The sequence below is a fragment of the Mustelus asterias genome, chromosome 6 (genome assembly GCF_964213995.1).
Source record: "Mustelus asterias chromosome 6, sMusAst1.hap1.1, whole genome shotgun sequence".
Taxonomy (NCBI): Eukaryota; Metazoa; Chordata; class Chondrichthyes; order Carcharhiniformes; family Triakidae; genus Mustelus; species Mustelus asterias.
In genome coordinates, this window is record NC_135806.1 from 67,332,754 (window position 1) to 67,358,711 (window position 25,958).

General features: G+C 42.0%; 1 protein-coding gene across 9 annotated transcripts in view; it reads left to right on the forward strand.

Annotated features, from left to right (window-relative positions):
- Positions 1-24,686, forward strand: part of LOC144494915 (transducin-like enhancer protein 1) — a 108,412-nt gene extending 83,726 nt beyond the window's left edge. For 8 of the 9 annotated variants that reach the window (XM_078214497.1, XM_078214493.1, XM_078214498.1 and 5 more), the window contains 10 exons: positions 838-990; positions 3,268-3,400; positions 3,725-3,909; positions 10,667-10,743; positions 11,476-11,725; positions 13,493-13,740; positions 14,322-14,469; positions 17,852-18,002; positions 21,592-21,668; positions 23,019-24,686. In XM_078214497.1, the coding sequence (XP_078070623.1) occupies positions 838-990; positions 3,268-3,400; positions 3,725-3,909; positions 10,667-10,743; positions 11,476-11,725; positions 13,493-13,740; positions 14,322-14,469; positions 17,852-18,002; positions 21,592-21,668; positions 23,019-23,126 (1,530 nt within the window). In that variant the 3' untranslated portion in view covers positions 23,127-24,686. Of the gene's footprint in view, positions 1-837; positions 991-3,267; positions 3,401-3,724; positions 3,910-10,666; positions 10,744-11,475; positions 11,726-13,492; positions 13,745-14,321; positions 14,470-17,851; positions 18,003-21,591; positions 21,669-23,018 lie in introns of those variants that run through there. The other variant, XM_078214502.1, reaches the window with a different exon arrangement.
- The last annotated feature ends 1,272 nt before the right edge of the window (positions 24,687-25,958 follow it).

Genomic DNA, 25,958 nt, shown 5'->3' on the forward strand with positions numbered 1-25,958 from the left:
CTATGACCGTAACTCTACATTCTGCACTCTCTCGTTTCCTTCTCTATGAACGGTATGTTTTTTCTGTTTAGCGCGCAAGAAACAATACTTTTCACTGTATGTTAATACATGTGACAATAATAAATCAAATCAAAAGATCTGTTGTGATTCCCCGCAAAATGGAAGTGGAGAATCCCTCTCCTAAGGTGAGATTCTATGGCCTGCCTTCGGAGTTTATCTCTGTGGTAGGAGGTGGCATACCACTGGTGGTGGGATCCTCTGGCCCTGTTGCTGTCAATGGGAATTCCCATTGAAGCCACCCCATGCCACCAGGAAACCCAGGGCACGCAGTGCGCTGACGGTGGGACCAGAGAATCCCACCAGCATGAATGGCTGGAGTCATTTCCCTCACCTCCTTAACCCCAACACAAAGGAGATCTCTTTGATTCTTAAACCACACCAATGTTAGTTATCCACTTTTCCAACCGAAAGCTGTAGCTAAAATCTCTTTAGGCCGCTCTCCTCACAATGATGGCGCAAAGCATGTCCCCCTGTCCCCCTGCTTTAAAATGGTAAAGTGTGGGAGGATCGCATCGGAAAACGTGCCTGTTTCTTAGGGAGCAACACGCTGGTTTTCAGTCTGAACCAGACACTTTGCCATTTTTTGGGAAAACGCCACCCACTGCCTACCATCCTCTCACCTGAAAAGCAACCATTTACTATGACGAGCCGTTTTCAGAACTTAAGCCAATTTTTATCTAAACTGACACGGACTGCCTGAATTTTGCTAACCAATCTGTGTAGTACTTTTATGGAGTTGTGAATGAATAACTGAAAAAAATGTGTATGTATGTGTAGGACCCATCGTCGCCACGAGGCAGTCCTGCCCATTCACCACGTGAGAATGGCTTGGATAAATCTCGTCTACTCAAGAAGGATGCTTCCAGTAGCCCAGCCTCCACAGCATCTTCTGGCAGTTCCTCATCCCTCAAATCCAAAGAGCTCAGCCATGTGAGTATCAGGTTTAACCTTTCCCATTTAAATCACTCCAGAAGTTGCACAGAACTCAGGGAAGTTTGAAAATGAATATGACGTCTTAAAAATGTTTTGAAACAGAAAATATTTATGACTTTTGTTACGTGTAATGAGATTGAATATCGAAGCAGCCTATTTATAATTGTGGCTTTGCAATGATTTTGTGTATGTTGAGGGGAGGGGAGGTGAACTTTCTGGCCTCCCTTTGGTGTTTTTCTCATGGCGAGAGGTGGCGTGCCATTCACCAGCAGCTGAATCTTCTGGTCCCGCCACAGTCAATGGGATTTCCCATTGTATCCACACCACACCACCGGGAAACCCGCAGCAGGGAGTGCACCATTGGCAAGACCAGAGGATCCTGCTGGCGTACACAACCGGAAAATTCCAACCTAAAGCATTGTGTAAACCGTTGTCTTGATGTTTGGCTCTGGAAATATTTGAAGTAAATCCGATTCAGATAAAACATTTATGCATTGTTAAGCCTTGGAGACATCTTTTAGAAGCAAGATAATTAAAGCACAATTAAAATTGTATACATTTGGTGGAATAACTGCTTGTACTGTTTGAAGTTTTGATCCCAAGTTAAACTAGGAAGTCATTTATTATTTACTGCCAATTCAATCAGATGCCTTTAGCAGCTGAGATTAAGTTCAACTGTTCCACATAGTATCAAGTTTAGATTTAACTCCTCATGCTGATATTCATTAGTTCAAATAATTCAGCTTGCTTTTTACTGTCTGTAGAACGCGCTAACATTGTTACCCCAAGATGCCAGTGCACAAGTTATATTCTCAACCTTTACATTTCCAGCATGTATTGTAAAGCGTGGTTGGTAAAATCCTGCATTTGTGTGCAGTTTATGACCTGTAAGTTTGACTGAGAGGAGGTGGCATGGTGGCACTGCTGACTCTCAGCGTCGGGGACCTGGGTTCAATTCTAACCTCGGGTCATTGTCTGCGTGGAATTTACACATTCTCGCCGTGTCTGCGTGGGTTTCCTCCAGGTGCTCCAGTTTCCTCCCACAGTCCAAAGGTGTGCGGGTAAGGTTGATTGGCCATGCTAAATTGACCCTAGTGTCAGAGGAATTAGCAGGATAAATATGTGGGATTACAGGGATAGGGTGGGATTGTGGTCGGTGCAGACTCGATGGGTCGAATGGCCTCCTTCTGTACTGCAGGGAGTCTATGATACTCTATGAGGGAGTTATGATGTGAAATGATCATTGTTTGCCTGGTCTAAAAGTATATTAATGCAAGCTGCATTAGTGAATCAACTGCACAGAATTTTATTTTATTTTACTTTGCAACCAGGTGTTTTGCCCAAGTGATGTCATTTCAAAATTTCAGAACAAACTAAACATCCAGATTCTGTTCACAATCTAAACTGAAATCTCAAAATAGCTGGAAAGTATTCATTCAGATATGTACACAGGCCATTGATGCAGTCATAGACAGAATGTGAACATTGAAATATGGGTTTTTCTGCACCTAATTTTTCCCTCATTTCTTTCAGGCTACTGTAGATATTTGCGATTATGTCCTGTTGTTGAACGGAACTTACATTCTTTAAGAATGGTGTTGATTAATTTTCCCCTTCCCTCTCAGTTCATGGGGCCAATATTGCCTGTACCCCTCCAACCCCCACCCCCCAACCTTTCTTAGTCTGTGTTGGCATTATTCTTTCCCTTCTCCACCCGCACTGAGAGAGCAAAGCCAGCTACCATTCTGGGTGCTCCTGGCTCCTACCTGATGCTGCAGTGGGAAATCGAAAGCTGCTGTACGATACAAACAGGAATTTCTGATCTCACAACGCTGAGGTCAGGAATTCCCATCCACATCGCAGCATTATTCCATCTCCAGAACAGCTTCAGGTAACATTTGGAATTTACTAATTGTAGCTGTTTCACCCTTTCTGAGGATGGACCTGCATTTTCACAGCTCAAAGCTTTTGGGAATCCTGACTGGTATTTTTGTAAGAAGTCTCACAACACCAGGTTAAAGTCCAACAGGTTTATTTGGTAGCAAAAGCCACTAGCTTTCGAAGCGCTGATTCTTCATCAGGTAAGTTTTTTTGTCTCCAGGCCAGGGATCTGTAGAGCAATAACGTGCTGTTCTGCTGGTTAACCATTTTTTAAAAAGTTTGTATTTTATTTGAAGCACATGGCCAATGTTGCATTTTTCTGTAATTGAAATAATATAATGCAATTATTGTCATAAATGTTGATGTGTATTTTTAAATATAACCTTAATATAGCATGAAAAGGCCAGCACTCCAGTGATGAAATCTAGTACTCCAACTCCACGAGGTGATGTGCCAACTCCAGGCACAAGTGTACCTTCAGGACCACGTCCAGGCCTCTGCAAACCTCCAGGGATGGACTCATTACGTAATTAATTTATCATCCTTTGTTTAAGAATAGTAAAGCATCTGTTAAATGACTCTTTTAAAAATGTTATTCAAAGACTGATTTGAGAAGAGAATACTGTAAAACAACATTTATCATGTTAATTTAAATTGTCAGCGCTTTGAATCTGTTCAGCAGATCTATATTTTGAAAAAGTAATTGTGCTTTTGTGATCATTTGTGAACTGTACTGCAAAGATAAATATTTTAATCGTTGTGTCGCGTAGATTTGCCTTTGAATCTGAAGCATAATCCATATTTAGTAAATACTAAAACAAAGTAATCCTATTTCACAATTACTTTACAGCCTCAGCATTAAGGCCACCTTTGGCAGTACCAGGGCCTTATCCTTCACCTTTTGGGATAGTGCCACATTCTGGCATAAATGGAGAACTAAACAGCCCAGGAGGTTATCCAGGCTTGCATAATATCTCACCTCAGATGAGTGCTGCGGCAGCAGCTGCTGTAGTTGCCTATGCACGACCCCCAATGGTAAGTCATGTACCGCACACGTCCATAATATTTCTTCCCTTCATTCATTATTTTTAAAAGTAGTGGTAATAGAGGACAGACTACAAATCGATAGGTTGTATTCTTGTTGTGCAAGATCCCAACCGAATAGTGTGTGTAATTTTGATTTCCCAGCCAAAGAAAAACTTGCCATTTTCAAGGCGAATACTAAAAGTAATTCAGGCTAACATGAAAATTAGTTATGAGGGCATGTTGAGTATATCGGTGATCTTTTCTTTGGCAAAATTAAGACTTTGGGGTGGGCTTGCTGAGGTTACTAAAAAATTTTTTTTTAACATATTCATGGTATCTATAACATTGAACACAGTCCCAAGACAGTTCAGAGGTACAAGGAAACAAAAAAGAAAGAGGTATTGAGGAGGGGTGACAAACACTTGGCGAAAGACATTCATTTTAAGTAAGGTCAAATTGACTGAAGGCTTGCATCTATGATGCTCGGGAACTTGGGAGGAAGTTGAGATGGATTGTCCACTCAGATTCTGGGTAAAGATGTTTGCAAATGCTTCAGCTTTGTCTTTTGCACTGATGTGCTAGGTGCCACCATTATTGAGAGCCAAAATGTTCATGGAGTCTCCTACTCCAATGTGTTGCTTAATTATCCAGCACCACTCATGGCTGGGTGTAACAGGACTGCAGAAATTTGAACTGATTAGTTTGTGAGAATACTGAGCTTTCGATGTTTAGCATGCAGGTAGACCTATGTTGCGTATGCTTCACCAGGTTGGCATTCATTCTTAGATATGCCTGGTGCTGATCCTTGCATGTTCTTCTACACCCCAAATTGAACTAGCGTTGTAATGGTACAGTGAGGAGTATGACAGGCTAAGAGTCATGTATTATGGTTCTTCTGCTGGTGTTGGGCCAGGGTGCCTCATGAATGCCCAGTTTTAAACTATTAGATTGGTTCTGAATCTTTGCCATTTAACACAGTGGTAGTACCACACACTTGATGGAAAAGGTCCTCAGTATGAAGACATGACTTTGTTTCCACAAGGACTGTGCTGTGGTCACTTTTACCAAGACTATTAAGGGAATGCTTCTGTGACAGGTAGGTAGGTGGTGGGGATGAGGTCAAGTAGCTTTTTTCCCTCATCTTGGTACGGCATGGTAGCACAGTGGTTAGCACTGCTGCTTCACAGCTCCAGGGACCTGGGTTCAATTCCCGGCTTGGGTCACTGTCTGTGTGGAGTTTGCACATTCTCCTCGTGTTTGCGTGGGTTTCCTCCGGGTGCTCCGGTTTCCTCCCACAGTCCAAAGATGTGCGGGTTAGGTTGATTGGCCATGCTAAAATTGCCCCTTAGTGTCCTGGGATGCGTAGATTAGAGGGACTAGCGGGTAAAATATGTAGGGATATGGGGGTAGGGCCTGGGTGGGATTGTGGTCAGTGCAGACTCGATGGGCCGACTGGCCTCTTTCTGCACTGTAGGGTTTCTATGATTCTATGATTCTTGGTGATAACCATGGGAGATATTAATCTACAAATAGACTGGAAAAGTCAGGTGGGCAAAAGTAGCCTAGATGAGGAGTTAATTGAACATTTTCAGGATAGTTTCTTAAAACATCACTTTCTGGAGCCATCCAGAGAGCAAGGTATACTAGACCTGATATTGTGCAATGAGATAGGAGTAATTAATGATTTCATAATAAAGGCATCCCTAGATAGCAGTGACCATAATATGATTGAATTTTGCATTCAGTTTGTGGGAGAGAGGAGTGGGTCTGAGACTATGCTTTTAAACTTAAATGAGGGCAATTATGAGGGTAAGAAAACTGAGCTGGCTAAAGTGAATTGGCAAATTAGGTTAAGAAGTAGGCCAATAGAGATGCAGTGACAAACATTTAAGGGGATATTTCAGAAAGCACAGAATAGAATAGATACATTCCAATGAATAAGAAAAAGTCGAAGGGACAAACCCACCAATCATGGTCAACTAGAAAGTTAAATATAGCATCAGACTTAAAAAAGACATACAATTGTGTAAAGACTGATGGCAGGTCAGGAAATTGGACAGAATGTAAGAAACGACAAAGGATGACTAAAAGATTAAGAAGGAGGAGGAAAATTAGAGTATGAGAGAAAGCAAACGAGAAACATAGAAACAGTGGCCCTGATTTTACCAGCAATCTGGGCAGGCGAGGCTCACAAAACAGCATTCCCCATTGGCCTCGGGCGCGATCTCATGAGTCTTGGGCGGCCATGCTGGCAAAAGTAGGTAAACCTGTTGGACTTTAACCTGGTGTTGTGAGACTTCTTACCGGGCAAAAGTAGGGCCAGTAAGTGCCTTTACAAATATTTCTATAGAAAGTAAGTCTAGAGAATTAATAAAGAAAAACGAGGAACAAAAGCAAAATACTGCGGGTGCTAGAAATCTGAAATAAAAACAATAAATACTGGGTAAACTCAATGGCCAAATTCTCCGGCCATTCACGCCAAGAAAAACAGCGAGGGGAGGCCAGAGAATCTTGTCCAGCAGGTCTGACAACATCTGTGGAGAGAAGCAGAGTCAACTGAGTTTATCCAGCACTTTCTGTTTTTATCATGGAAAACAAGGAGATGGCAGATGAATTAAACATGTATTTTGCATCAGTCTTCGTTATAGAGGGTACAAGTAACATTCCAGAAGCAGCTATAAACCAGGAAATGGATGGGAAGGAGGAACTTGGGAAAGTTACAATTACCAGAGAAGTAGTACTAGGTAAATTGTTCGTGCTGCAGGCTGACAAGAACCCAAGTCCTTTGGACTTCATCCTTGAGTCTTAAAATAGGTGCTGAGTGAGAGGGTAGTTGCATTTGTTTTAATTTTCCAAAATTTCCTAGATTTGGTGAAGCTTCCATTCCATTTACAGTGACAAAAGGGAGCGAGATAGAAAGTATAAAACTACAGGCAAGTTAGCTTAACATTTGTTGTGGGGAAAATGTTAGAAGCTATTATCAAAGATAAGGTCAACATAATCAGGCAGAGTCAACATGGTTTTGTGAAAGGAAAATCAAGTTTAGTCAATTTATTGGAATTCTTTGAGGAAATAACGTGCTGTGGATAAAGGGGAACTGGCGGATGTACTGTAATTAGATTTTCAGAAGGCATTTGATAAAATGCCATATCATGGGAGACATGCTGGATTGGATAGAAGATTGACTGGCTAACAGGAATGAGAGAGTAGGCAAAAAGAGTCTTTATCAGGTTAGCAAGATGTAATGAGTGGTGTGCCACAAGGATCAGTGCCAGGATCTTTACGTTTATTTTTTAAGTTTATTTATTAGTGTCACAAGTAGGCTTACATTAACACTGCAATGAAGTTATTGTGAAGATCCCCTAGTCGACCGTTGCCTGTTCGGGTACACTGAGGGAGAATTTAGCATGGCCAATGCACCTAACCAGCACGTCTTTCAGACTGTGGGAGGAAACCTGAGCACCCGGAGGAAACCCACGCAGACACGGGGAGAACGTGCAGACTCCACACAGATAGTGACCCAAGCTGGGAATCAAACTCGGGTCCCTGGCACTGTAAGGCAACGGTGCTAACCACTGTGCCACCGTGCAATCTCAGCTGTTTATAATTTAAATGAATGATTTGAACGAAGGGGTTGAAGGGATGGTTAACAAATTTGCTGACGACATAAAGATTGGCAGTTTGGATTATATGATTAAAATGGAGTTTGTATCTAACATTGAGAGGCATTGATAAGCATTATCAATGATTTGGAAAACTGGGTCATGAAATCCTAGGCTCTCAATGGGGCTAGCTGTTAGATATGTAAAAGTTATGTAACGTTCATACTGCTATTTTTAACATGACTGTGAAGAGATATCATGCTTACCTTGCATTATAAACCCAAATTCTCACCCGCCTGCACTACTGAAGTGTGAAAGAGTAGTTTAGGAAGGTTACAACTGTTCACATTCAGTATGGTGTCATACTGATTTAGAAAGTGTCAGTGCGCCACTTTAATAAACCTGTCTATAGTTAATCTGATTGTTTAGAGTATGGACATTGCAATCCTCAAACTAAATATTTAAACTGAAACCGTGGGGGAAAGGAGCTCTGTGCATGTACAGTTAAATGTATGTGTGGAATACTCCCCAGGGAAAGAACATTGGAATTCCAGCCAGGCACTGTAAACAGGCTGAAACACATAATGCAATGTCGGAGTAAAGATTTGCGATGAATGAGAAAGCTGGAAGAAGGTAAACAAACTGCAAAATCCTTTGAAAACTGCATCGACACTTCGGGCAGGATTTTCCAGCCGCGATTGCAACAAGGCCAGAAATTTCTGTCCAAGGTCGACGCTCCACCGAACTTTCTGTTTCTCCCCCCCCACCGCCCCCAGCCACCGCTACGATTCCCGTGTTGGGCGAGATGGGAAAATTCCGCCTTTAATGTTCAAAGTTTAATTGTATTGTTTTGCCATTTATAAAAAATATCTGCAAAAAGAAATCCTCCATGACAGGTTTAATATTCTAATCCAAACACTTTCTTGGCTAGACATGTTAATAGTAATAAATAGGACCACGTGCCAGTAAAGCAGCACCGGTAAAGAAATTCCAGACACAAAATTTGTAAGCAAAAGAAATCTAACATCTTGGTGATAGTGCAGCACTGTATTAAACATCTTTAACACTTTACTTTGGGCGTTTATCGTAGCAATGATCATGAAATTAGATATAGAACAATTTAAAAATAATAAAGCACTTTCTAATGAATTTGCACTGTTCAAGATGACAACTCAATGCAACTGAAATATTTCTTACAAAGATTACAGGGCCGATTTTGCCAAAAAGTGTTGAATTTGCGTAAAGCCTGGAGTAAATCCCGTTGGTTTTTTCAGCAGGAGTTTCAAAATGAATCTCCCACACACTGTGCACTGCAGAGTGCACAAACATGAATCACGCTAAATATCAGGGGGTGGGGCCGATTCCCGCTGGAGAGGCCGGCAGCATAGCGCTGAGCGGACCACTGTGAACGCGCTGATCTGTCAGCGCTGAGATTGGCGCACATGCAGTAGCCCCGCACTGCCGGCCTCCTGATTGCTGACCAGCTCGATCGATGGCCAGCTCCGCGACCCTGCATCGCTAGCTTACTGACCCCCGTCCCCCCACAGGCTGATCGCTGGCCCCACAAACATGTCCAGGCTAACCCCGCACCCCCACCCCAATGGCCAGCCCTGATCACTGGCCTCCCTCCCTCAGTCACTGATCCTGAGAGCAGTGTGGCAGCGGGACCCCCCCCATCCCCACCGATCTCCCTCCAGACATCCTGCCCCCTTGGCACTGCCCAATGTCCAGTGGGCATTGCCAAGGTGCCCCCTGGGCATTGCCACTTTCCCTCTTGGGCAGTGCCAGGAAGTCCAGGCTGGAACTGTCAATCTGACAATGCCCGGGGTTACCCAACATTCTGGGGGGCCTCGATTGCCCCCCCCTACACTCCAGCGGGGATGAGCCGCCAGCTCCCCACAAGTAAGGAGCTATAGTAAACCTCGCTGGAGTGAGCCACTCCTGGCAGAGGGGAGATGCTAGTGAGCCCAGAGACTTCAGTCCTGGGCTGCTAATGATATTTAAAATAGATTTAAACTAACATTTACATAAATTATACAGCTCCGCACCAATTTCTGGTGTGGAGCTGGTGATGCCGGAAATCTGGTGCCCGGAGACTCGCAGAGTCCGTGGCGCCCAGTGGGAGCTCGCAAAACGAAAAGCAGCGCTGCGGGCTGTGAGAATTGCCCCATACATTTTCACTTTGTAAAAAGTGGCAAATTAATATCCTCGGGATTTCTCTGACTCCACCTTGTTTAAAGCGTAACCAGGTTACTTACCAGTGTTGTGGTTAAGAGAGAATCATTGTGAATATTCATCCATCCAAGGATTGCACCTATTGTTAAGCTGCAGTGAACATGTTTTCGATGTTAAAATGAACATTAAAGTATAAATCCCTTTGATCTCTGGAAAGAATTTGAAAACTCCTTTTCCTCACACTCTTTCCCCCACGACCCCACTTATTTCCCTAGCACTCCCTTTCTCCAATGCTCCTATAATTGAAGTCATGAATTAGCTAATATATAAGGATTTGTGTTGGACCAAAGGTATAGGTATTCCATAGGTATGGTATGAAAGGGCATTGTACAGTGTCAGAGAACACTTTGAATAGAGGGCATTCTTCCGTATGTGAACATCACTAATTTAATCTAAATTTCTCACACCATTGGAGGAAATATTCCAAATTTAGATCCTCAAAAGTTTTGTAAAGCACCTCTCCCCACAACATCAAGCTCATCAATCAAGAGAGCCACTGCTTTTTATATGACTGCAGTGTTACTGATGCTTCCAAAGGTTGTAGGGTGAATAACCTCTTCAAATAGCTCTCCAGAGGAAACAGCAATGCTTTCAGTGTTTTGGAATACTTTGACATTTGCAGCACTGTTATTTAAAGAGACTACTTGAGTAGAGAAATGTAACATTCTAAAATAAAAACAAAAAATCCAGAAACACTCAGCAGGTCGTGCAGCATCTATGGCGAAAGGAACTGAGTCAATACTTCAGGCTGTTCCAGTTCATCAGCACTAGAAGAAGGAAGGACATTGACCTAAAACAAATTCTTTCTCTGTCCACACATGCAACTTGTCGCCCCAAGAAGGATTACATGTTTTATACACTTCTTGGAATTTTTGGATCATTGCCAACCATGTTATAATTGTTTATCTGCTATTTTTGTTTAATTACAGGTTGGGTTCGACCCTCACCCTCACATGCGTGTGCCTGGAATGCCTCCAAATTTAACTGGCATTCCTGGTGGAAAACCGTAAGTGACTAAATAAAATTATTCTTCTGCTTCAAATAGAAACATATTAATGTCTGTATAGTTTGTATTAACACCATCAGAGTCTGGTTTTTCTTTCTGAATATTAACAGTGAAAGTTAGTTGTTTTGCTTTCTTCCTTGTTGCAGTAGAATCACTAACGTTCACTTTTACAAGTATTTATAGCCATTTAAATTCAAATAACTGAAGGTAAAACACAATTTTACCCTTTGGACCTGTTAACGCAGTACTTTCATTGTCTGTAGATAGATGATGTACAGTCTGCTTATAACTCAAAATTTGCTTATTGCAAATCATGTGAATATCATTTTAGCATTGAATTATCATATTGCTGTGTTACCAACATTGCTTAATTCAAATTATTGGCCAATTGAAGGTTTTTAGTGCAAAAATGATGTTGCGTTAACAGGAGTAATCACATGCAAACTATTGATCCGGTTTTAAATTCTGTCAGTTGTGTGATTTTACACTGGCACCTGCATTTTGAGTCCAGAAATTCTCAACCGTTGCACTTCAACACAAAGCGTGGCAACAGCATTTGTAGATTTTTTAAAAATAAAAGTACTAAAGTGTTGTAATCTGTTAATCTATGGCATGTAGACTGGAGGTGGTCACTTGCAACAGTAAGCAAGAAATATTGAGATCTGTGGTTAGTGTTCAGCAGGTGTTAGTCCAATTCCTTCAGTTTCGTTTTCTTTAACTTCCATTAAATAGAGCCTATTCATTCCACGTTACTGCGGATGGACAAATGCAGCCTGTGCCTTTTCCTCCCGATGCCCTAATTGGACCAGGGATCCCAAGACATGCTCGGCAGATCAACACACTGAGTCATGGTGAGGTTGTGTGCGCAGTTACCATCAGCAATCCCACAAGACACGTGTACACCGGTGGAAAGGGTTGTGTGAAGGTCTGGGATATCAGCCAGCCTGGCAGCAAGAGTCCAGTGTCCCAGCTGGACTGCTTGGTAAGTGAATGTAGACCACCTTTGAAATTCAGTTCTCTTTTTTGAGATTCAAATAGAGAAATACAGAACAGGTGTAGCAATTCTAGGTAGCTATCTGTTCACAAATAAGGAAGAAGCAGTGAGTTGTGCTTCCTGATGTGCAATTTTAAAACCAATTTTGGAATATTCCCATTTCCCCCATCAAAACTTGGTGAACCACACTGGCCTTAGAAATTGAAACTTAATGGCCTGTAACATCCGCAGAATGGCAGTCAGGGTCAGATTACCACTCCACTCTTACTTAACCTGGAAATTACTCCCTTCTCACCAAACCTTCCAATTCAGGCCAGGCGAGAATAGTGCAGTGTAGCAGGTTCCCGAGGCCTTGTGTCGTGGACAGGAGAGTCAGAGGTCAGGAAGCAAGGCCCCTTCTTTACGGCACTAGCTGCCATGTAGCAGGGTGAGTTTAAAGATCCATCCACTTTCAGAAGCCAGGGAGAAGGTAGGTTTGTAAAGTACATGAATAAGAATATGGGGGTTGGGGGTGGGATGGGTGGTTGGACGGGTGGGGGGGTGATGTCAGGGAGTTGGGTTTGGGGGGGACGGACTGTCAGGTGGTCAGTGGGATGGATCAGATTGTTAATGGGTTTGGGGTGGAGGGGGGTCAGTGATCACTGAGGGAGCAGTCAGTGAGATGGATAAGGTAGTGAGTGGGATGGTCTGTGGGGATGTAGGGTGGTCAGTAGAGGGGTTGACTGGTGGTTTGGATTGGGTGGTCAGTGGTGAGGGGTCTGATGGTTAATGGGGTGATTGGTCAGTGGGGAGGTTAGGTGGTCAGAGGGGATGGTTAGTGCGTGAGGAAAGAGCAGTCGGGGTTCCATGGGGAAGGGGGGTATAGGATGGGGGTTTTGGAGTGGGGGGATGAGTCTCTCAGGGGTCGGTGTCTAGTTGGATGGGGTGGTGATTGGGAGCACATTGAGGGTCAGGGTGTAGTTGGTGGGGATTATTGGGCTGGTTGGGTTGTCAGGGTGTCCAGTGCAGCATTTGGGGGGGTGGGGGGGTGCAGCGTCGTTGACAAACACTTCCAGAAATCTGTTTTTCCAGCCAGATTTCAGCTATGGTCATTTAAATCATTTATACAAATGAGGAATGTATAATGATTACATGTAGCTGACCACCAGTTGTCACAAGAAAATCCAAAGGGACCACCGCATTTTCCTTGAAGTCAAGTAACTTTACTTTTACTGTTTATAAATGAAGAGCTGAACTGGTATTAAAACATTTTTTCTGGATTATCTTTTGGACAATATGGTTTAAGGAGCATTAGAAAATCTCATTCAATGCTGGTTGAGCAGATTAAGTCCTTGGGCGGGATTTTCCGGCCATGCTTGCCCCAAGACCGGAAAAGCCCACCCAAGGTCAGCAGACCTTTGAATCGTCTGTGTCCTGCCCGCTACAATTCCCATTATGGGCAGGAATGGAAAATCCCGCCCCCTTTGTCTCTTCACAATGTGGAGGCGGTGCACATTCACACTAGTTATAACTCAGCACTAAATTATCAGTCTCACTTGAAGCACAAATATGGCTGGTGTACAAACCACACTGATGGCTGGAGCATGCACACATTTGAAAGTTCATGCCCATCTAAACATTCAGCCTTGTGACAAATTACTGGCAGTTTTTCTAGGTTGCTGAGTTTTTGGTGCATGTTACTAAACAAAAGGCTTGAATATACTTTACTGAATAAGAAATAGCACATAGAATGTCACTTTATTTTTTTCCCCACAGAACAGAGACAATTACATCCGATCGTGCAAGTTATTACCGGATGGATGTACCCTGATTGTTGGTGGGGAAGCCAGCACGTTATCTATTTGGGACCTGGCAGCTCCAACTCCACGTATAAAGGCAGAGTTGACCTCCTCTGCTCCTGCCTGCTATGCTTTGGCTATCAGCCCTGACTCCAAGGTCTGTTTCTCCTGCTGTAGTGATGGTAATATCGCTGTCTGGGATCTGCACAATCAGACTTTAGTCAGGTAAGTATTGAACTGCTCTTAGATGCCTAGTTAACACTGAAATCACAAATCCCTTTCCCTATCGTTTTAACGATCAGAACCAAAGTTACCTCGTCTTGATTTGGTGAAGTAATAATGAAGAGGAGTACACAAAGGACACCTGTCTGGTTTGAGCGTTATTCCCCAGGGACCACTTTTAAGTTGTAAACGTGCCATTAGACATTAATCATCATCTGAATTCAATTAGAATAATTTAGTCCTTGTATATAATTACGAGAGATACTTTGCGTAAATAGAATGAAAGTTTAACAATAAATTAATGTGACACTTTGATTAAGAGGGAAACAATGTATCGGGTACGGCTGCATTTTGACGAATGTAACTTTACAGAGGAGCTATTTTGCTTTGGGCTTGTTGTACTTGGGTAATATTTGCACATCATAGATCATGAACTGATGTTATGTCCTGTCGCAGTTGTTTAACCAAATGCAATACCAGACAGTGAAGAAACATGTTGATCTGGAGTCCAAAACTAACAACATAATTGTGTTTATCTAAGGCTTGTGGAGGAAATCTTTATTCCATTTTGTTTGCTTAATCAGGCAATTCCAGGGTCACACAGATGGAGCCAGCTGTATTGACATTTCAAATGACGGCACCAAGCTTTGGACGGGAGGTTTAGACAACACGGTGAGATCCTGGGATCTCCGAGAAGGAAGGCAACTACAGCAGCATGACTTCACATCTCAGGTATTTGGAGAACTGAAGCTGATACTAATTTCTTTGTGTGTCTTGAATTGAATCGCAACTATAATTGGAAAAATAATCAGATGAGGAAAGTAGCTGCAATTGCTTACCAAATACTATCAGCAGCCAGTAGTCATCAGCATGTGACAGCAGATGATTACACTCTATTCTTCACTGATTTCATAAATCATGGTCAAAATTTCAATCTTGGCTATTTTTAAGGGCATCATCTGCAGATTGACTGCAGTTTTCTGTCTATTGAATATATTTGGACCTGTTGAATAAAGCACATTGCTGATATTCTTGATCACTTCGCTAACCATTTGGTTAATAGTTTACTCCTGCAGCCCGGAACTGCAATCAACATTTTTCTGTGTTTGTATCTGAAATACGTAGAGATAAAAACTTGCAATTGCATTGGTTAGTCCTTCTCTTAGGTTTTTCTCATTTTTAAACTTATCAGTGCAACTTGGGGTTCACTTGTGATTTAAAAAATGATGTAAAGTTGTGACTGTACCAGACTTTTTTTTTCAATTCAAATTTTATTATCCATTCAGAAATTCATTGTGGATACATCGCCTGTCCATTAAAACCACACACAGATAACTAACAACATTCGATTCCCGGCATGGGTCACTGTCTGTGTGGCGTCTGCATGTCCTCCAGTGTCTGCGTGGGTTTCCTCCGGGTGCTCCCGTTTCCTCCCACAGTCTGAAAGACGTGCTGGTTAGGTGCATTGACCGTGCTAAATTCTCCCTCGGTGTACCCGAACAGGTGCCGGAGTGTGGCGACGAGGGGATTTTCACAGTAACTTCATTGCAGTGTTAATGTAAACCTTACTTGTGACACTAATAAAAAAATAAGCTAAACAATGGGGGTGGGGTGGAAACTACATCACAAATGATGAGCAATGTAAAACCCCATGTTGCAATGTAAAATCCCATCTTAGCTCTAAGTACATGGATAATATACAGACAAGTTCCTCTTCTTGGTGAGAGAGCTGTGAGAGAGGCATAGGAAGATGAAAGCTTAGTGGGGAGACTGTCCCAGAGATATGTGGAGCAATGGAACCATCCAATGGTATCAGTAAAAGGACTGTCCACTTGAGTTTCCTCTCTCCTTTTGTGATCTTCATCTTGTTCAGTGGGCTGGCCTTTGCTACTGATGCAGGTTGAGCTGTCACTCATGTTGGCAAAGAATGAATGCTGCCGAAGGCTTCTCCAGTGCATCGCTGGCTCCAGTTCTGGCTTTTCCACTATGATCATGGACATTGCCTAGCTGGGCTGGTGATACTGTCCCATCTGCCTCAGAGTTGGACATCGCCAGTGGTGTACGATGCTGAGCCAGGGACCCTGATGATGAGGACCACTGGATCTTGAGGGGAAAGGTTCTGTCAGGTGTTGCAGCTCTTGCTGTCCTGTTGGTGTCTCTCGAGGTGATTGTAGGAGGCTGAGGAGGTTCCTTCACCCCCTCCAGGTGATGGGGTAATCAGGCAGCAGTGTGGTGACCTGCTTGCAGTCTAGTCCCTAGCCCATCTCAACAGCTTCCACCGTGGCTCCATGACTTGAGGAAATACTGCACTTCGGGGGTCACCACCGAGGGAGTCCGCACTGCCAGAGGGCAGGTACCAAGGGAGCACCACACGGCCAGAAGGCTAGTACCAAGGGAGCACCACACAGCTGGTACCAAGGGAGCACCACACAGCTGGTACCAAGGGAGTGCCACACAGCCAGTTGCCAGAGGGCCAGTATTGAGGGAGCACCATCTCAAAGGACAGTTTTGAAGCAATCTAAATGCTAATATGATAGAAGTGTGTTCCTTTGAACAATCCATCAACAGATTAGTCTGGAGCCAGAAGAATAGATTCTTAATCCAACATCATAGATTGTTGCCATATCTTGTGGAGGTACAAAATATTTCAAAATACTTCACAATGATATGGTGTAATTTCACGGCTCTCTGGAAACATGGGAATGCTGAGCTAATGTGGAAAGAAGGAAGTGATTTGAATAACTTCCAAACCAGCTCAAGAGTGGACAACCTATTTACAGTAGGTAGTTTGTTTTATTCTTTGCCTCTTGCAGTACCAATCTCCGATGCAGGAAAACACCAAGCAGAGGATTTGTGAAAGCGCAAAGGAGAGGGGAAATTGAATTTGGAAAGTTCTCCCCAGGCTGCTGTTTTTGGCTGGTTCAGAGTATTAGGTACAAATCTGGATCTATTGCCTCTTTACCCCCAGCCCCTCAACTCTTTCTTCAGTCACAGATTGTGGATAGCTGTTTTGATTGGAGCAATGTGATCAATTTTAAATGAAGCAACAGAATTGTTTATATTCTGTACGTAAATGTTGTGGTTGTTGAGAACTGCAAAAGTTCAAAGAACTTTCCGTGGGATGAATAAGAGTGAAGAATTGGACAAAGACTAGATGAACATGGTCATGATAGATGCAACATATGAAGGGTTCATAGCCACATAGCAAGGTCTCTTGCTCTGATGGATCTGAGACATTAGTAGAGATGTTACCTTGTGGAAATGTTATAAGTGACCTCAATTTCTCCTAGAAGGAAGAAATCAACCCGAGTCCACTTTCTGCTTACTATCCAGTGGTGTGTGTATGGTGTGTGTTTAGATATTTGTTGAGCACAGCACTCAGCTGTGGTTCATTATAAATTTGTTTCCCTACTTTGCTCTGGCTTACAAGAACAGTTATCACCTATGCAAGGTGCTGAATTCATTTGGAGTTATCCCTTTTTCAACATCAGAAATGGCACGGTAGCACGGTGGTTAGCACTGCTGCTTCACAGCTCCAGGGACCTGGGTTCGATTTCCGGCTTGGGTCACTGTCTGTGTGGAGTTTGCACATTCTCCTCGTGTCTGCGTGGGTTTCCTCCAGGTGCTCCGGTTTCCTCCCACAGTCCAAAGATGTGCGGGTTAGGTTGATTGGCCATGCTAAAAAAAAATTGCCCTTAGTGTCCTGAGATGCGTAGGTTAGAGGGATTAGTGGGTAAATCTGTAGGGATATGGGGGTAGGGCCTGGGTGGGATTGTGGTCGGTGCAGACTCGATGGGCCGAATGGCCCCTTTCTGCACTGTAGGGTTTCTAAGATTTCTATGAGAAACAAAATTCTTCTGTAATTGCTGAATTGCAAATCATTTCGAATATCATTGCAATAATTCAGCTAGTGATGGCCTTGTTTCTAGATCAGAGTTACACAAAGATTACAAGTTAATTCTGAGTATTACACTGAACTAACACTTTTGACTAGATTACTGAAAAGGAGCAAATAAAGCTTCGATGATATAACCATTATTGTTTACCAATCTGTTCAGTACTTCTGTTGTTTCTAGGATTTCTAATTAAACATTCATTTTCATTTTTTTAAAAGATCTTTTCTCTTGGTTATTGTCCTACTGGAGAATGGCTGGCTGTGGGGATGGAGAGCAGCAATGTAGAAGTGTTGCATGTTACAAAACCAGACAAATACCAACTGCACCTCCACGAAAGCTGTGTTCTGTCCCTTAAGTTTGCTTATTGTGGTAAGGATCATTAGCGGCGGTTAAATTATCCTATTCTTAATGTCATTGACTCTATGCTAAGATTCAGTTCTTGGGACACCATTGGTACTTTGCCCAAACAAACATTTTTCACACAAACCTTTACAGTTAGCAGATTATTCAACCACATATTCACCTGTCATTCCTTTGATCTGTACTGATAGTCGGATGTCAATTAGGAGTAAGAACCCTGGTTGTTTATAGCTTTCTATCTCTCGTCCTCTTCAAGCCCAGCAAATTTTGAGGTCAGTTGTAACCACATTCTTAGCCACAGTAGCTATTTGAAATGTTTGTTAGATGACCATAGAAAACTGTCAGAAATCGCTTCCTTTTCACTGCTGATGTAATGAATTTCAGATCCGTGCATGGCCTTTAATATAAAATCCTGTTTCCGGCATTGTCAATCCGTCAATACCTGCTTCATACACAAAGCAGCCTATGCATGCTCTCTGTTCAAATAAATGGTTAATATTCCATAAAACATATATTTTCCAAACATAATCTATTTTTTGCCTTTACGGATGAAATGTCACAATGGTGTGCATGTTTTGTAAATTAAGTATTTAGACAAATTAGGGGCGGCACGGTAGCACAGTGGTTAGCACTGCTGCTTCACAGCTCCAGGGACCTGGGTTCGATTCCCGGCTTGGGTCACTGTCTGTGTGGAGTTTGCACATTCTCCTCGTGTCTGCGTGGGTTTCCTCCGGGTGCTCCGGTTTCCTCCCACAGTCCAAAGATGTGAGGGTTAGGTTGATTGGCCATGCTAAAAATTGCCCCTTATTGTCTTGAGATGGGTAGGTTAGAGGGATTAGCAGGTAAATATGTAGGGATATGGGAGTAGGGTCTGGGTGGGATTGCGGTCGGTGTAGACTCGATGGGCCAAATGGCCTCTTTCTACACTGTAGGGTTTCTATGATTCTATGAAATTCTCAAATTAAAATTCAGCAGTGATGTGGTATTGACTAATTTTGATTTTATAAAAGGTTTCAGACTTGAACAATAATCTGCACCATATTTGTTGATCCCAGTCAGGCTATTATCTCCTGTCTATTCCTAGTTTATGACTAGGTATAATGCATCCTATTAGTTGCAAGCAAATGTATCTTAGAGTTTACTCAATGTCCATACGTGAATACCTTTTGCCAACTTCTGCAAACCTAAACCCATCACTCCTATTTCCACTTCCACTTTTGTTCCCCTCTATTTACTCCTCCTAGACCTCTCCGTCCTGTTGTCATATCTCCTTTCAGTTGTCCCTTCTCAGGCACTCTGCACTCCCAACACGACCCAAACACTTCAATACTTTTCAATCTTCCTATTCTTCTGTCTTCCACCCAAGCTTGACCCTCTCTTCAATAAGCTTACAAATTCCCTCTGTACTTCTCTGGGCATCCTCTGAAGTGCCTAGTGAGACACTCATGCTTCCCTCTTATGAGCAGCGGCCCCAACTGCCTATCCCACTCTCTTTCTAAGCTTTCTGCCCAGCTGACCTGCAGGGGCTAATCTTGCTAACCTCCTTCACGTCCAACTCTTCATAGTGCTGATCCTGTGGACAGAAGTCATGAACCCTATAAGACATTGGGAAGTCCTTTGAGGAATGCATACAACTGTAAAAATAAACAGCTATTCAAAAGTTACTTTAAAAACTATTATCCTATTAAGACAGTCATTCAAAATCTACTTCAAAAACTTTGGGCACAATTCTTCCCAAAAATTTGCAAGTGTTGCCCCAATGCCACCCTGGCACTGCCAGGAAGCAATGCCAGGACACAATCCAGCCATGTCCACAGCCACCAGAGGGCTTCAATGGCCTTCAGGCTACCTAGTGGGGCCATCAAAACTGGTCTCTATGGAGACCAGCAGTGAATAGTGCTGAGTTCCCACTGCCCCCCAAGAGTTGGAGAATCACAGGAGCTGGGAAAATCCAGCTTCAAACAGGAATAGCATGTTTAAAATAGATTTAAATATTCTAATCTGGTTTTTGCTCTGGCTGGGTATGAACCAGCTTATGTTGGCACTCGGGGGCGGGGAGAATCCCAAAGGGCTATGGTCTCTCCCCCGAGATTCTTTGGCCACAGCGCGATCTGCGCATGAGTGCACAAGGCTGGAAAAATGCCTTATTATCCTCTTAGCTCATAAAGCTGTCAAGACAAATACATTCTCAGTCAAGCTGTGTCAGCAACTCCTGCTGAGCTGAATCTATTCTTGAGTTTGGAGCACAGCCAAGCATTTATAATGAGATTCCATTACACAATTGTCAAAAAAACCTCTCAAGCTAAATTCATTTAATTCTTCTTGCCTTGGAACAATCTAATAGATGGCTTTGCAATTATTCAATTAATTCAGCTATCTGTTGAAGCTTTGAGCTGTCAAAGTCAATAAATGAAAAGATTATATCACAGGACAATTGACACGATCAATATTGTTGATGCAGAAGAACACTTTATCTAGTGGATAATGTACTCCAATGCATTAGCAAACATCCACATTCACAGTGCTGACCAATTTTATCTTTTAAAAACAAAAGATCTACCATCAATCATGTATTAAAAGCATATTTAACTTAATTATACACCATTTAATTATGACATATGAAATAGACAACATCTTTTTAAAATGCCTGTCAATGGTTTCCAACTCCACAACAGGGTTCCCCATGGTTCAGGACAGTTCTGAGCTGATGTTTACCATCACACATCCAAAAACTGGCTTGACTGCATCAAAATTGTGGGGGTACAAAATGCCCACCTCCACCTTAGTTGAAAACTCAACTCACTTACAACTGCACTTTCAAAATCTGAACTCTCTTCTTGTCTTTGGCTCCTCTATTTACCATGACATTTCTGCAGCTACTGATTTGCTCCACGACATCCTCAACTCTACCTTTGATGCCTTAATCCCCATTAAAGCTATTAAACTTTCACACCTGGTCACTCCCCTAATACAGTCTTCATCTCCACTCTCGCTCGTTGAGGGATGGTGGGAGGGTGACAGACTTGAAGAAATATGACAGACTTAGCCTTCACTGCCAGATCGTGCTGGATCATTTAAAACATTATTGAGTCCTGCTCTCATCCGTTAAAACTATTCACTATTCCAGAACAATTCTTGAATAAAGAGATAACCCCTGATTTATTTTCCCTTCTGTGAATCATCTTCCTAAAATTCTCTCCCCATCTACTCTGCCCTTGCCTCAACAAGTGTGATGTACTAATGGACTGTTTTCACTCATTTTGAGACCACCCAATCAGCTGTCTCTACTGTATCACTTCCCTATAACCCACCAAGTCATACACCCTGCTCCAGCTCCGAACTCGCATCATTCTCTCAGTTCATCCATTCCCCTGCTCCCTTGACCATATTCCCACTATTCTGTATGAACCCACTGACTGAGGGCATCTGTTTGTAGTGTGGCTATGCAGGAAATTTAAGCTCTTTATTTCCTCGATTGGTCAATAAGATTGAAGAGGATACAGGATAGAGACCGTGTGCTATAGGCTATTGAATAACACTAAATTTGAATCAGACAGTGAATGGCAAATTACATGATTTTTTTTGTATATTTACACAGGTAAATGGTTCGTAAGCACTGGAAAAGATAATCTTCTAAATGCATGGAGAACGCCTTATGGAGCAAGCATATTCCAGGTAATTTTATCGGAAAGCTTTCATCAAGCCTGCATTTCTGAACTTGCTGAGAAAAATGTGAAGCAAAATGGTCTTGATTGAGAGCAGTGTTCATGTTAAGGGTATAAAGTGTGGTTAGTTCGTTGTAATTGTGATAACTTTGAAAAATTTATATTGACACCTGTATGAGTGCCACGAATGAGACTGTTGGATTTTCATAAAGACTTAACTGGTTTATTAATGTCCTTTAGGGAGGGAAAAGTGCCATCCTCACCTGATTAGATCTTTATTTTACTCTATTCCCACACCAAAATGGCTGACTCGTAACTACCCGCTGAATTTGCCTAGTAAAAAATTGTGTCAGACCGTTTCAAAGAATGAACTTTATTTCAAGAAGGCTCACCACCTTCTGAAAACTAATTTGGGACAGGCCATGAATGATATTTCTTGATAATTTATATTAAAAAAATGATCAATCACTGAAAAAGCTCAAAGGTATTTTAAGAAGTCCATACACTAAAGAAAATTTGTCCTGATGTTTACATCTTTTAAGTGATTTTTCAACACTTCATTATCATGTCTGGCATTTCTGAATGTACAAGGGTGACAAGGCCTTGGAGAAACTGCAAAGGACATTTACCAGCATGGTACCAAGATGAGAGGTTTTAGATTTGTGAAGATACTAGAAAAGCTGGGACCGTTTTCTTTAGAGAGAAGATTAAAGGAGATTTAATAGAGGTGTTCAAAGGGCTTGATTTAAGCTAACTGGCAAAAGAACCAGAGGGGTGATGATTAGAATTTCTTTTACTTAATGAGTTATGATCTGGAATGCACCACCAGAAAGTGTAGTTGAAGAAACCTCAGGAAGCATTCTGGAAAGGAGAGGTTTGCAGGGTTTGGAGAAAGAACAGCGGGGGGTGGTTCTAATGGGACAGCACTCTCAAAGAGCTGACTCGGGTATGATGGGCTAAAATAGCTTTGTGTGCTCTGATCTTATGAGCATGGGAGAGCTCTGCACATTTTGGCATTTGACCATTTAATAACACTTTTTAATATATAGATTTACAGATCAAATGGAAACTATTCACTCGGTTTTAAACAGTGCTTCCCTCTCTTTTGGACAAGGGTGGGTTTGAGTATAGGCTACCTTTTATTGTCATTCACGTTCACTTGTTTGCCTGTGGAATGTGGAGGAAGGCAGCAGAGAAAATAAATAGAAGAGAATGAAGGCATATATGAGAAGATAAAGACTTCACGTTACAAAATTGTCCTCAAAGCTTTAAACCATATTATGATCTTTAAATGGAAAGTTATAATTGTAAATTCACTCTGGTTATTTTAGATTAATTTTCTTTTCCCCTCCTTCTACAGTCAAAAGAATCGTCATCGGTGCTGAGCTGCGATATCTCCGTGGATGATAAATATATAGTCACTGGCTCTGGCGATAAGAAAGCATCGGTCTATGAAGTTATTTACTAACATTTATAACTGAGGAAGTATATTTGGAACTGTTTTTCTCAAAAGACAAAAACAGCATCCTCCCGGCCTTCAGAACGGAAAGGGTTTTTATTTCTGAATGCCTGTACTTAAGGACTGATCATCAGTGCACCAATGATTGACTGGATTAAAGAAAACACCATTGAACTAGGCGCAAGTAGCTGTTTTTGGTAGTCCCAAGAAAATTCCAGGACCCTGCTTTGTAGAACCCTGGATTATTAGAAGAGCATTTGAATCCTCTCTGACCTCACGTTGTATTTTTGTTATTGCCTGAATTGCTGCATTTGTGGAGTTGCCTAACCAGATGTTCATTTGTTCTTTGAAAGACATTCTGTCCTTTGTAGTGCAATGGTGTTCCAGGTGAAACTGGATTCTGGTTATTGCATCTTGTGAACTGTATTTTGTATCTTGTTGGAGCTCAGACATTTGTACAAATTGTAAATATTCCGTTTAATACAGTAAAGACAGTATTGAAAAAAATGTTTTTTTAACTTTTTTAAAACTATGAAGCGATTATAATTATTGTTGCTTTTGCTGCACGCTAAGGATGGGTCCAAGCAAGTAAGAACAGCACCATTATTCAATTATGTTTCAGAACCTAATATGTAATCCCAGTGTCACTAAATGTGGGACATAACACTTGCTTTATTTTTTAGCTTGTTTTCTTTTGTCCGGCCATTAGAGCACTAGTAGAACTTTACATGTCAATTGTTTAAAGTAATTGCTGGATTTTCACTACATTTTGTAATTGATTTGATTTGATTTATTATTGTCACATGTATTAGTATACAGTGAAAAGTATTGTTTCTTGCGTGCTATGCAGACAAAGCATACCGTTCATGGAGAAGGAAACGAGAGCATGCAGAATGTAGTGTTACAGTCATAGCTAGGGTGTAGAGAAAGATCAACTTAATGCAAGGTAGGTCCATTCAAACGTCTGATGGCAGCAGGAAAGAAGCTGTTCTTGAGTCTGTTGATATGTGACCTCAGACTTTTGTATCTTTTTCCCGAAGGAAGAAGGTGGAAGAGAGAATGTCCAGGGTGCATGGGGTCCTTGATTATGCTGGCTGCTTTGCCGAGGAAGCGGGAAGTGTAGACAGAGTCAATGGATGGGAGGATCTTCTGCCTGTGAGGTCCCTTTGAAAGTAGATGTGCTGAGAACCATCTGTGCTTGATGGCATGCCCATAAATTCCGCTTCCTTCAATTTTGATTAGTTCACCACTTTATAATGCATTTTATAATGCTTTCTTGGAATATTACCAAAATCGCTGAGCGGCTTCTTCACATCCTTCTCTGAGCTTCTTTTAAAAATGGGTATGCTTGGAATCATCTGTAGTAGAAACTGTGCCCATGTATTCTAGAAGCCTTCAAGATGGACTTGGCTCTTTAGTAATTTCATTAGGAGTTAACCAACTGAAATTGTTTCCTTCCATAAAGTTCTCAATTGTTTTGAAACATTAGCAGACTGAGAACTGTACCTTAAGTTGGGGTATTTAGCAGTGACAGAAGACACAATATTTTGAAAATAAAAGATCAATGGCAAATCATGACTTACTAGTTTTGTGCAAAATACAGGATTGTTTTCCAGCAATGTTGTCCTCTTAGATTTTTAAACCATTCTGCTTAAATATCCTGATGTGTGGGTGGTTGTTTAGGGTACATGCAATATAATGGTACAATTCAGGCCATTCTGTGACAGGCGGGCATACTAAGGAGTAGTGTGTCTCATAGAATAACCAATAATTTTCAGTTTCCTTTTTTAAACTAGGGTAAATTATGCTGTTGGATGTACCTCCTAAACATAAGGAGGTACCTGTAGATTTGTTCTTTTATTTGCAAACTGGTGTCACCACAAATCCATTAGATTCAGGGAAGCGAGCTACCTAGAATGTAACTAACTACCTTAAGTATTTGAAATAATGCTCTATGTAGTGCAGAAAGAAGGGACGGCTAAAACTACTATTGTTATCTAATCTTGTTTATGAGATTGTTTGCGAGGTAGGGCAGTATTACCTATTTCAAACAATGCTGATGAAGGCTTTTATTCCACAGCAGGTTCCTTGAAGTGCTGGAACACCTTTTAAAAAACGATATTGCTGAATGATATTGAAAGCCACATACTTAAAAAATACTGCCTTTTCTGGTGGAGAATTGAAGACATCTGGATGATACAAATAATTTGGGTCAGTTTTTCATTTAATTCACTTAGTCTAGTTCCATCTACTCCGGAATCATGAGGCTGCCATAGGCTAGGATCCTGCAGCCCCAATCGGCAGATGAATGACCCTTTCCCGAGAGAACCTGATCGATTCATATCCAAACCTCAGGTGAAATAAGGTGTCTGCTGAACCTCCATGGGGAGCCTGGCAGGCAAAATTCACCAATCCCTTTCATTTCTGTTTGCGATGCCCAGCTGGCTTCTTGCATTGTGCAGTCCCTTTTGGATTAGTGTGTTGCTGCACATCGAAACAGAATTCCTAGTGCTTTCCAAATCACTTCCCAGTGTGACCCCATTATAACCACTGGGAATTCATGTGATCCTGGAGTGAACATTTGGAGAGAAAGAGTTGTTGAGCCGGGTTGAAAGGGTGGGCAACTTCATTTGTTGGGGTGGGGGAAGGGTTTCTGTTGTTGACCAGGGTGCATGGGTGGGAGGACAGTAGTTGATCTTGGAAGGAGTTGATGAAAAAGATGGGTTGCTCCAAACGAAGAACCATACAGCTACCTGTTCGGAGGCTATTTTTTTAAGCATCAGCTGGGTCTCAGAGAGTAGTCCATCAGGCCACACTCACCAACAATAAAAATGCAAACAT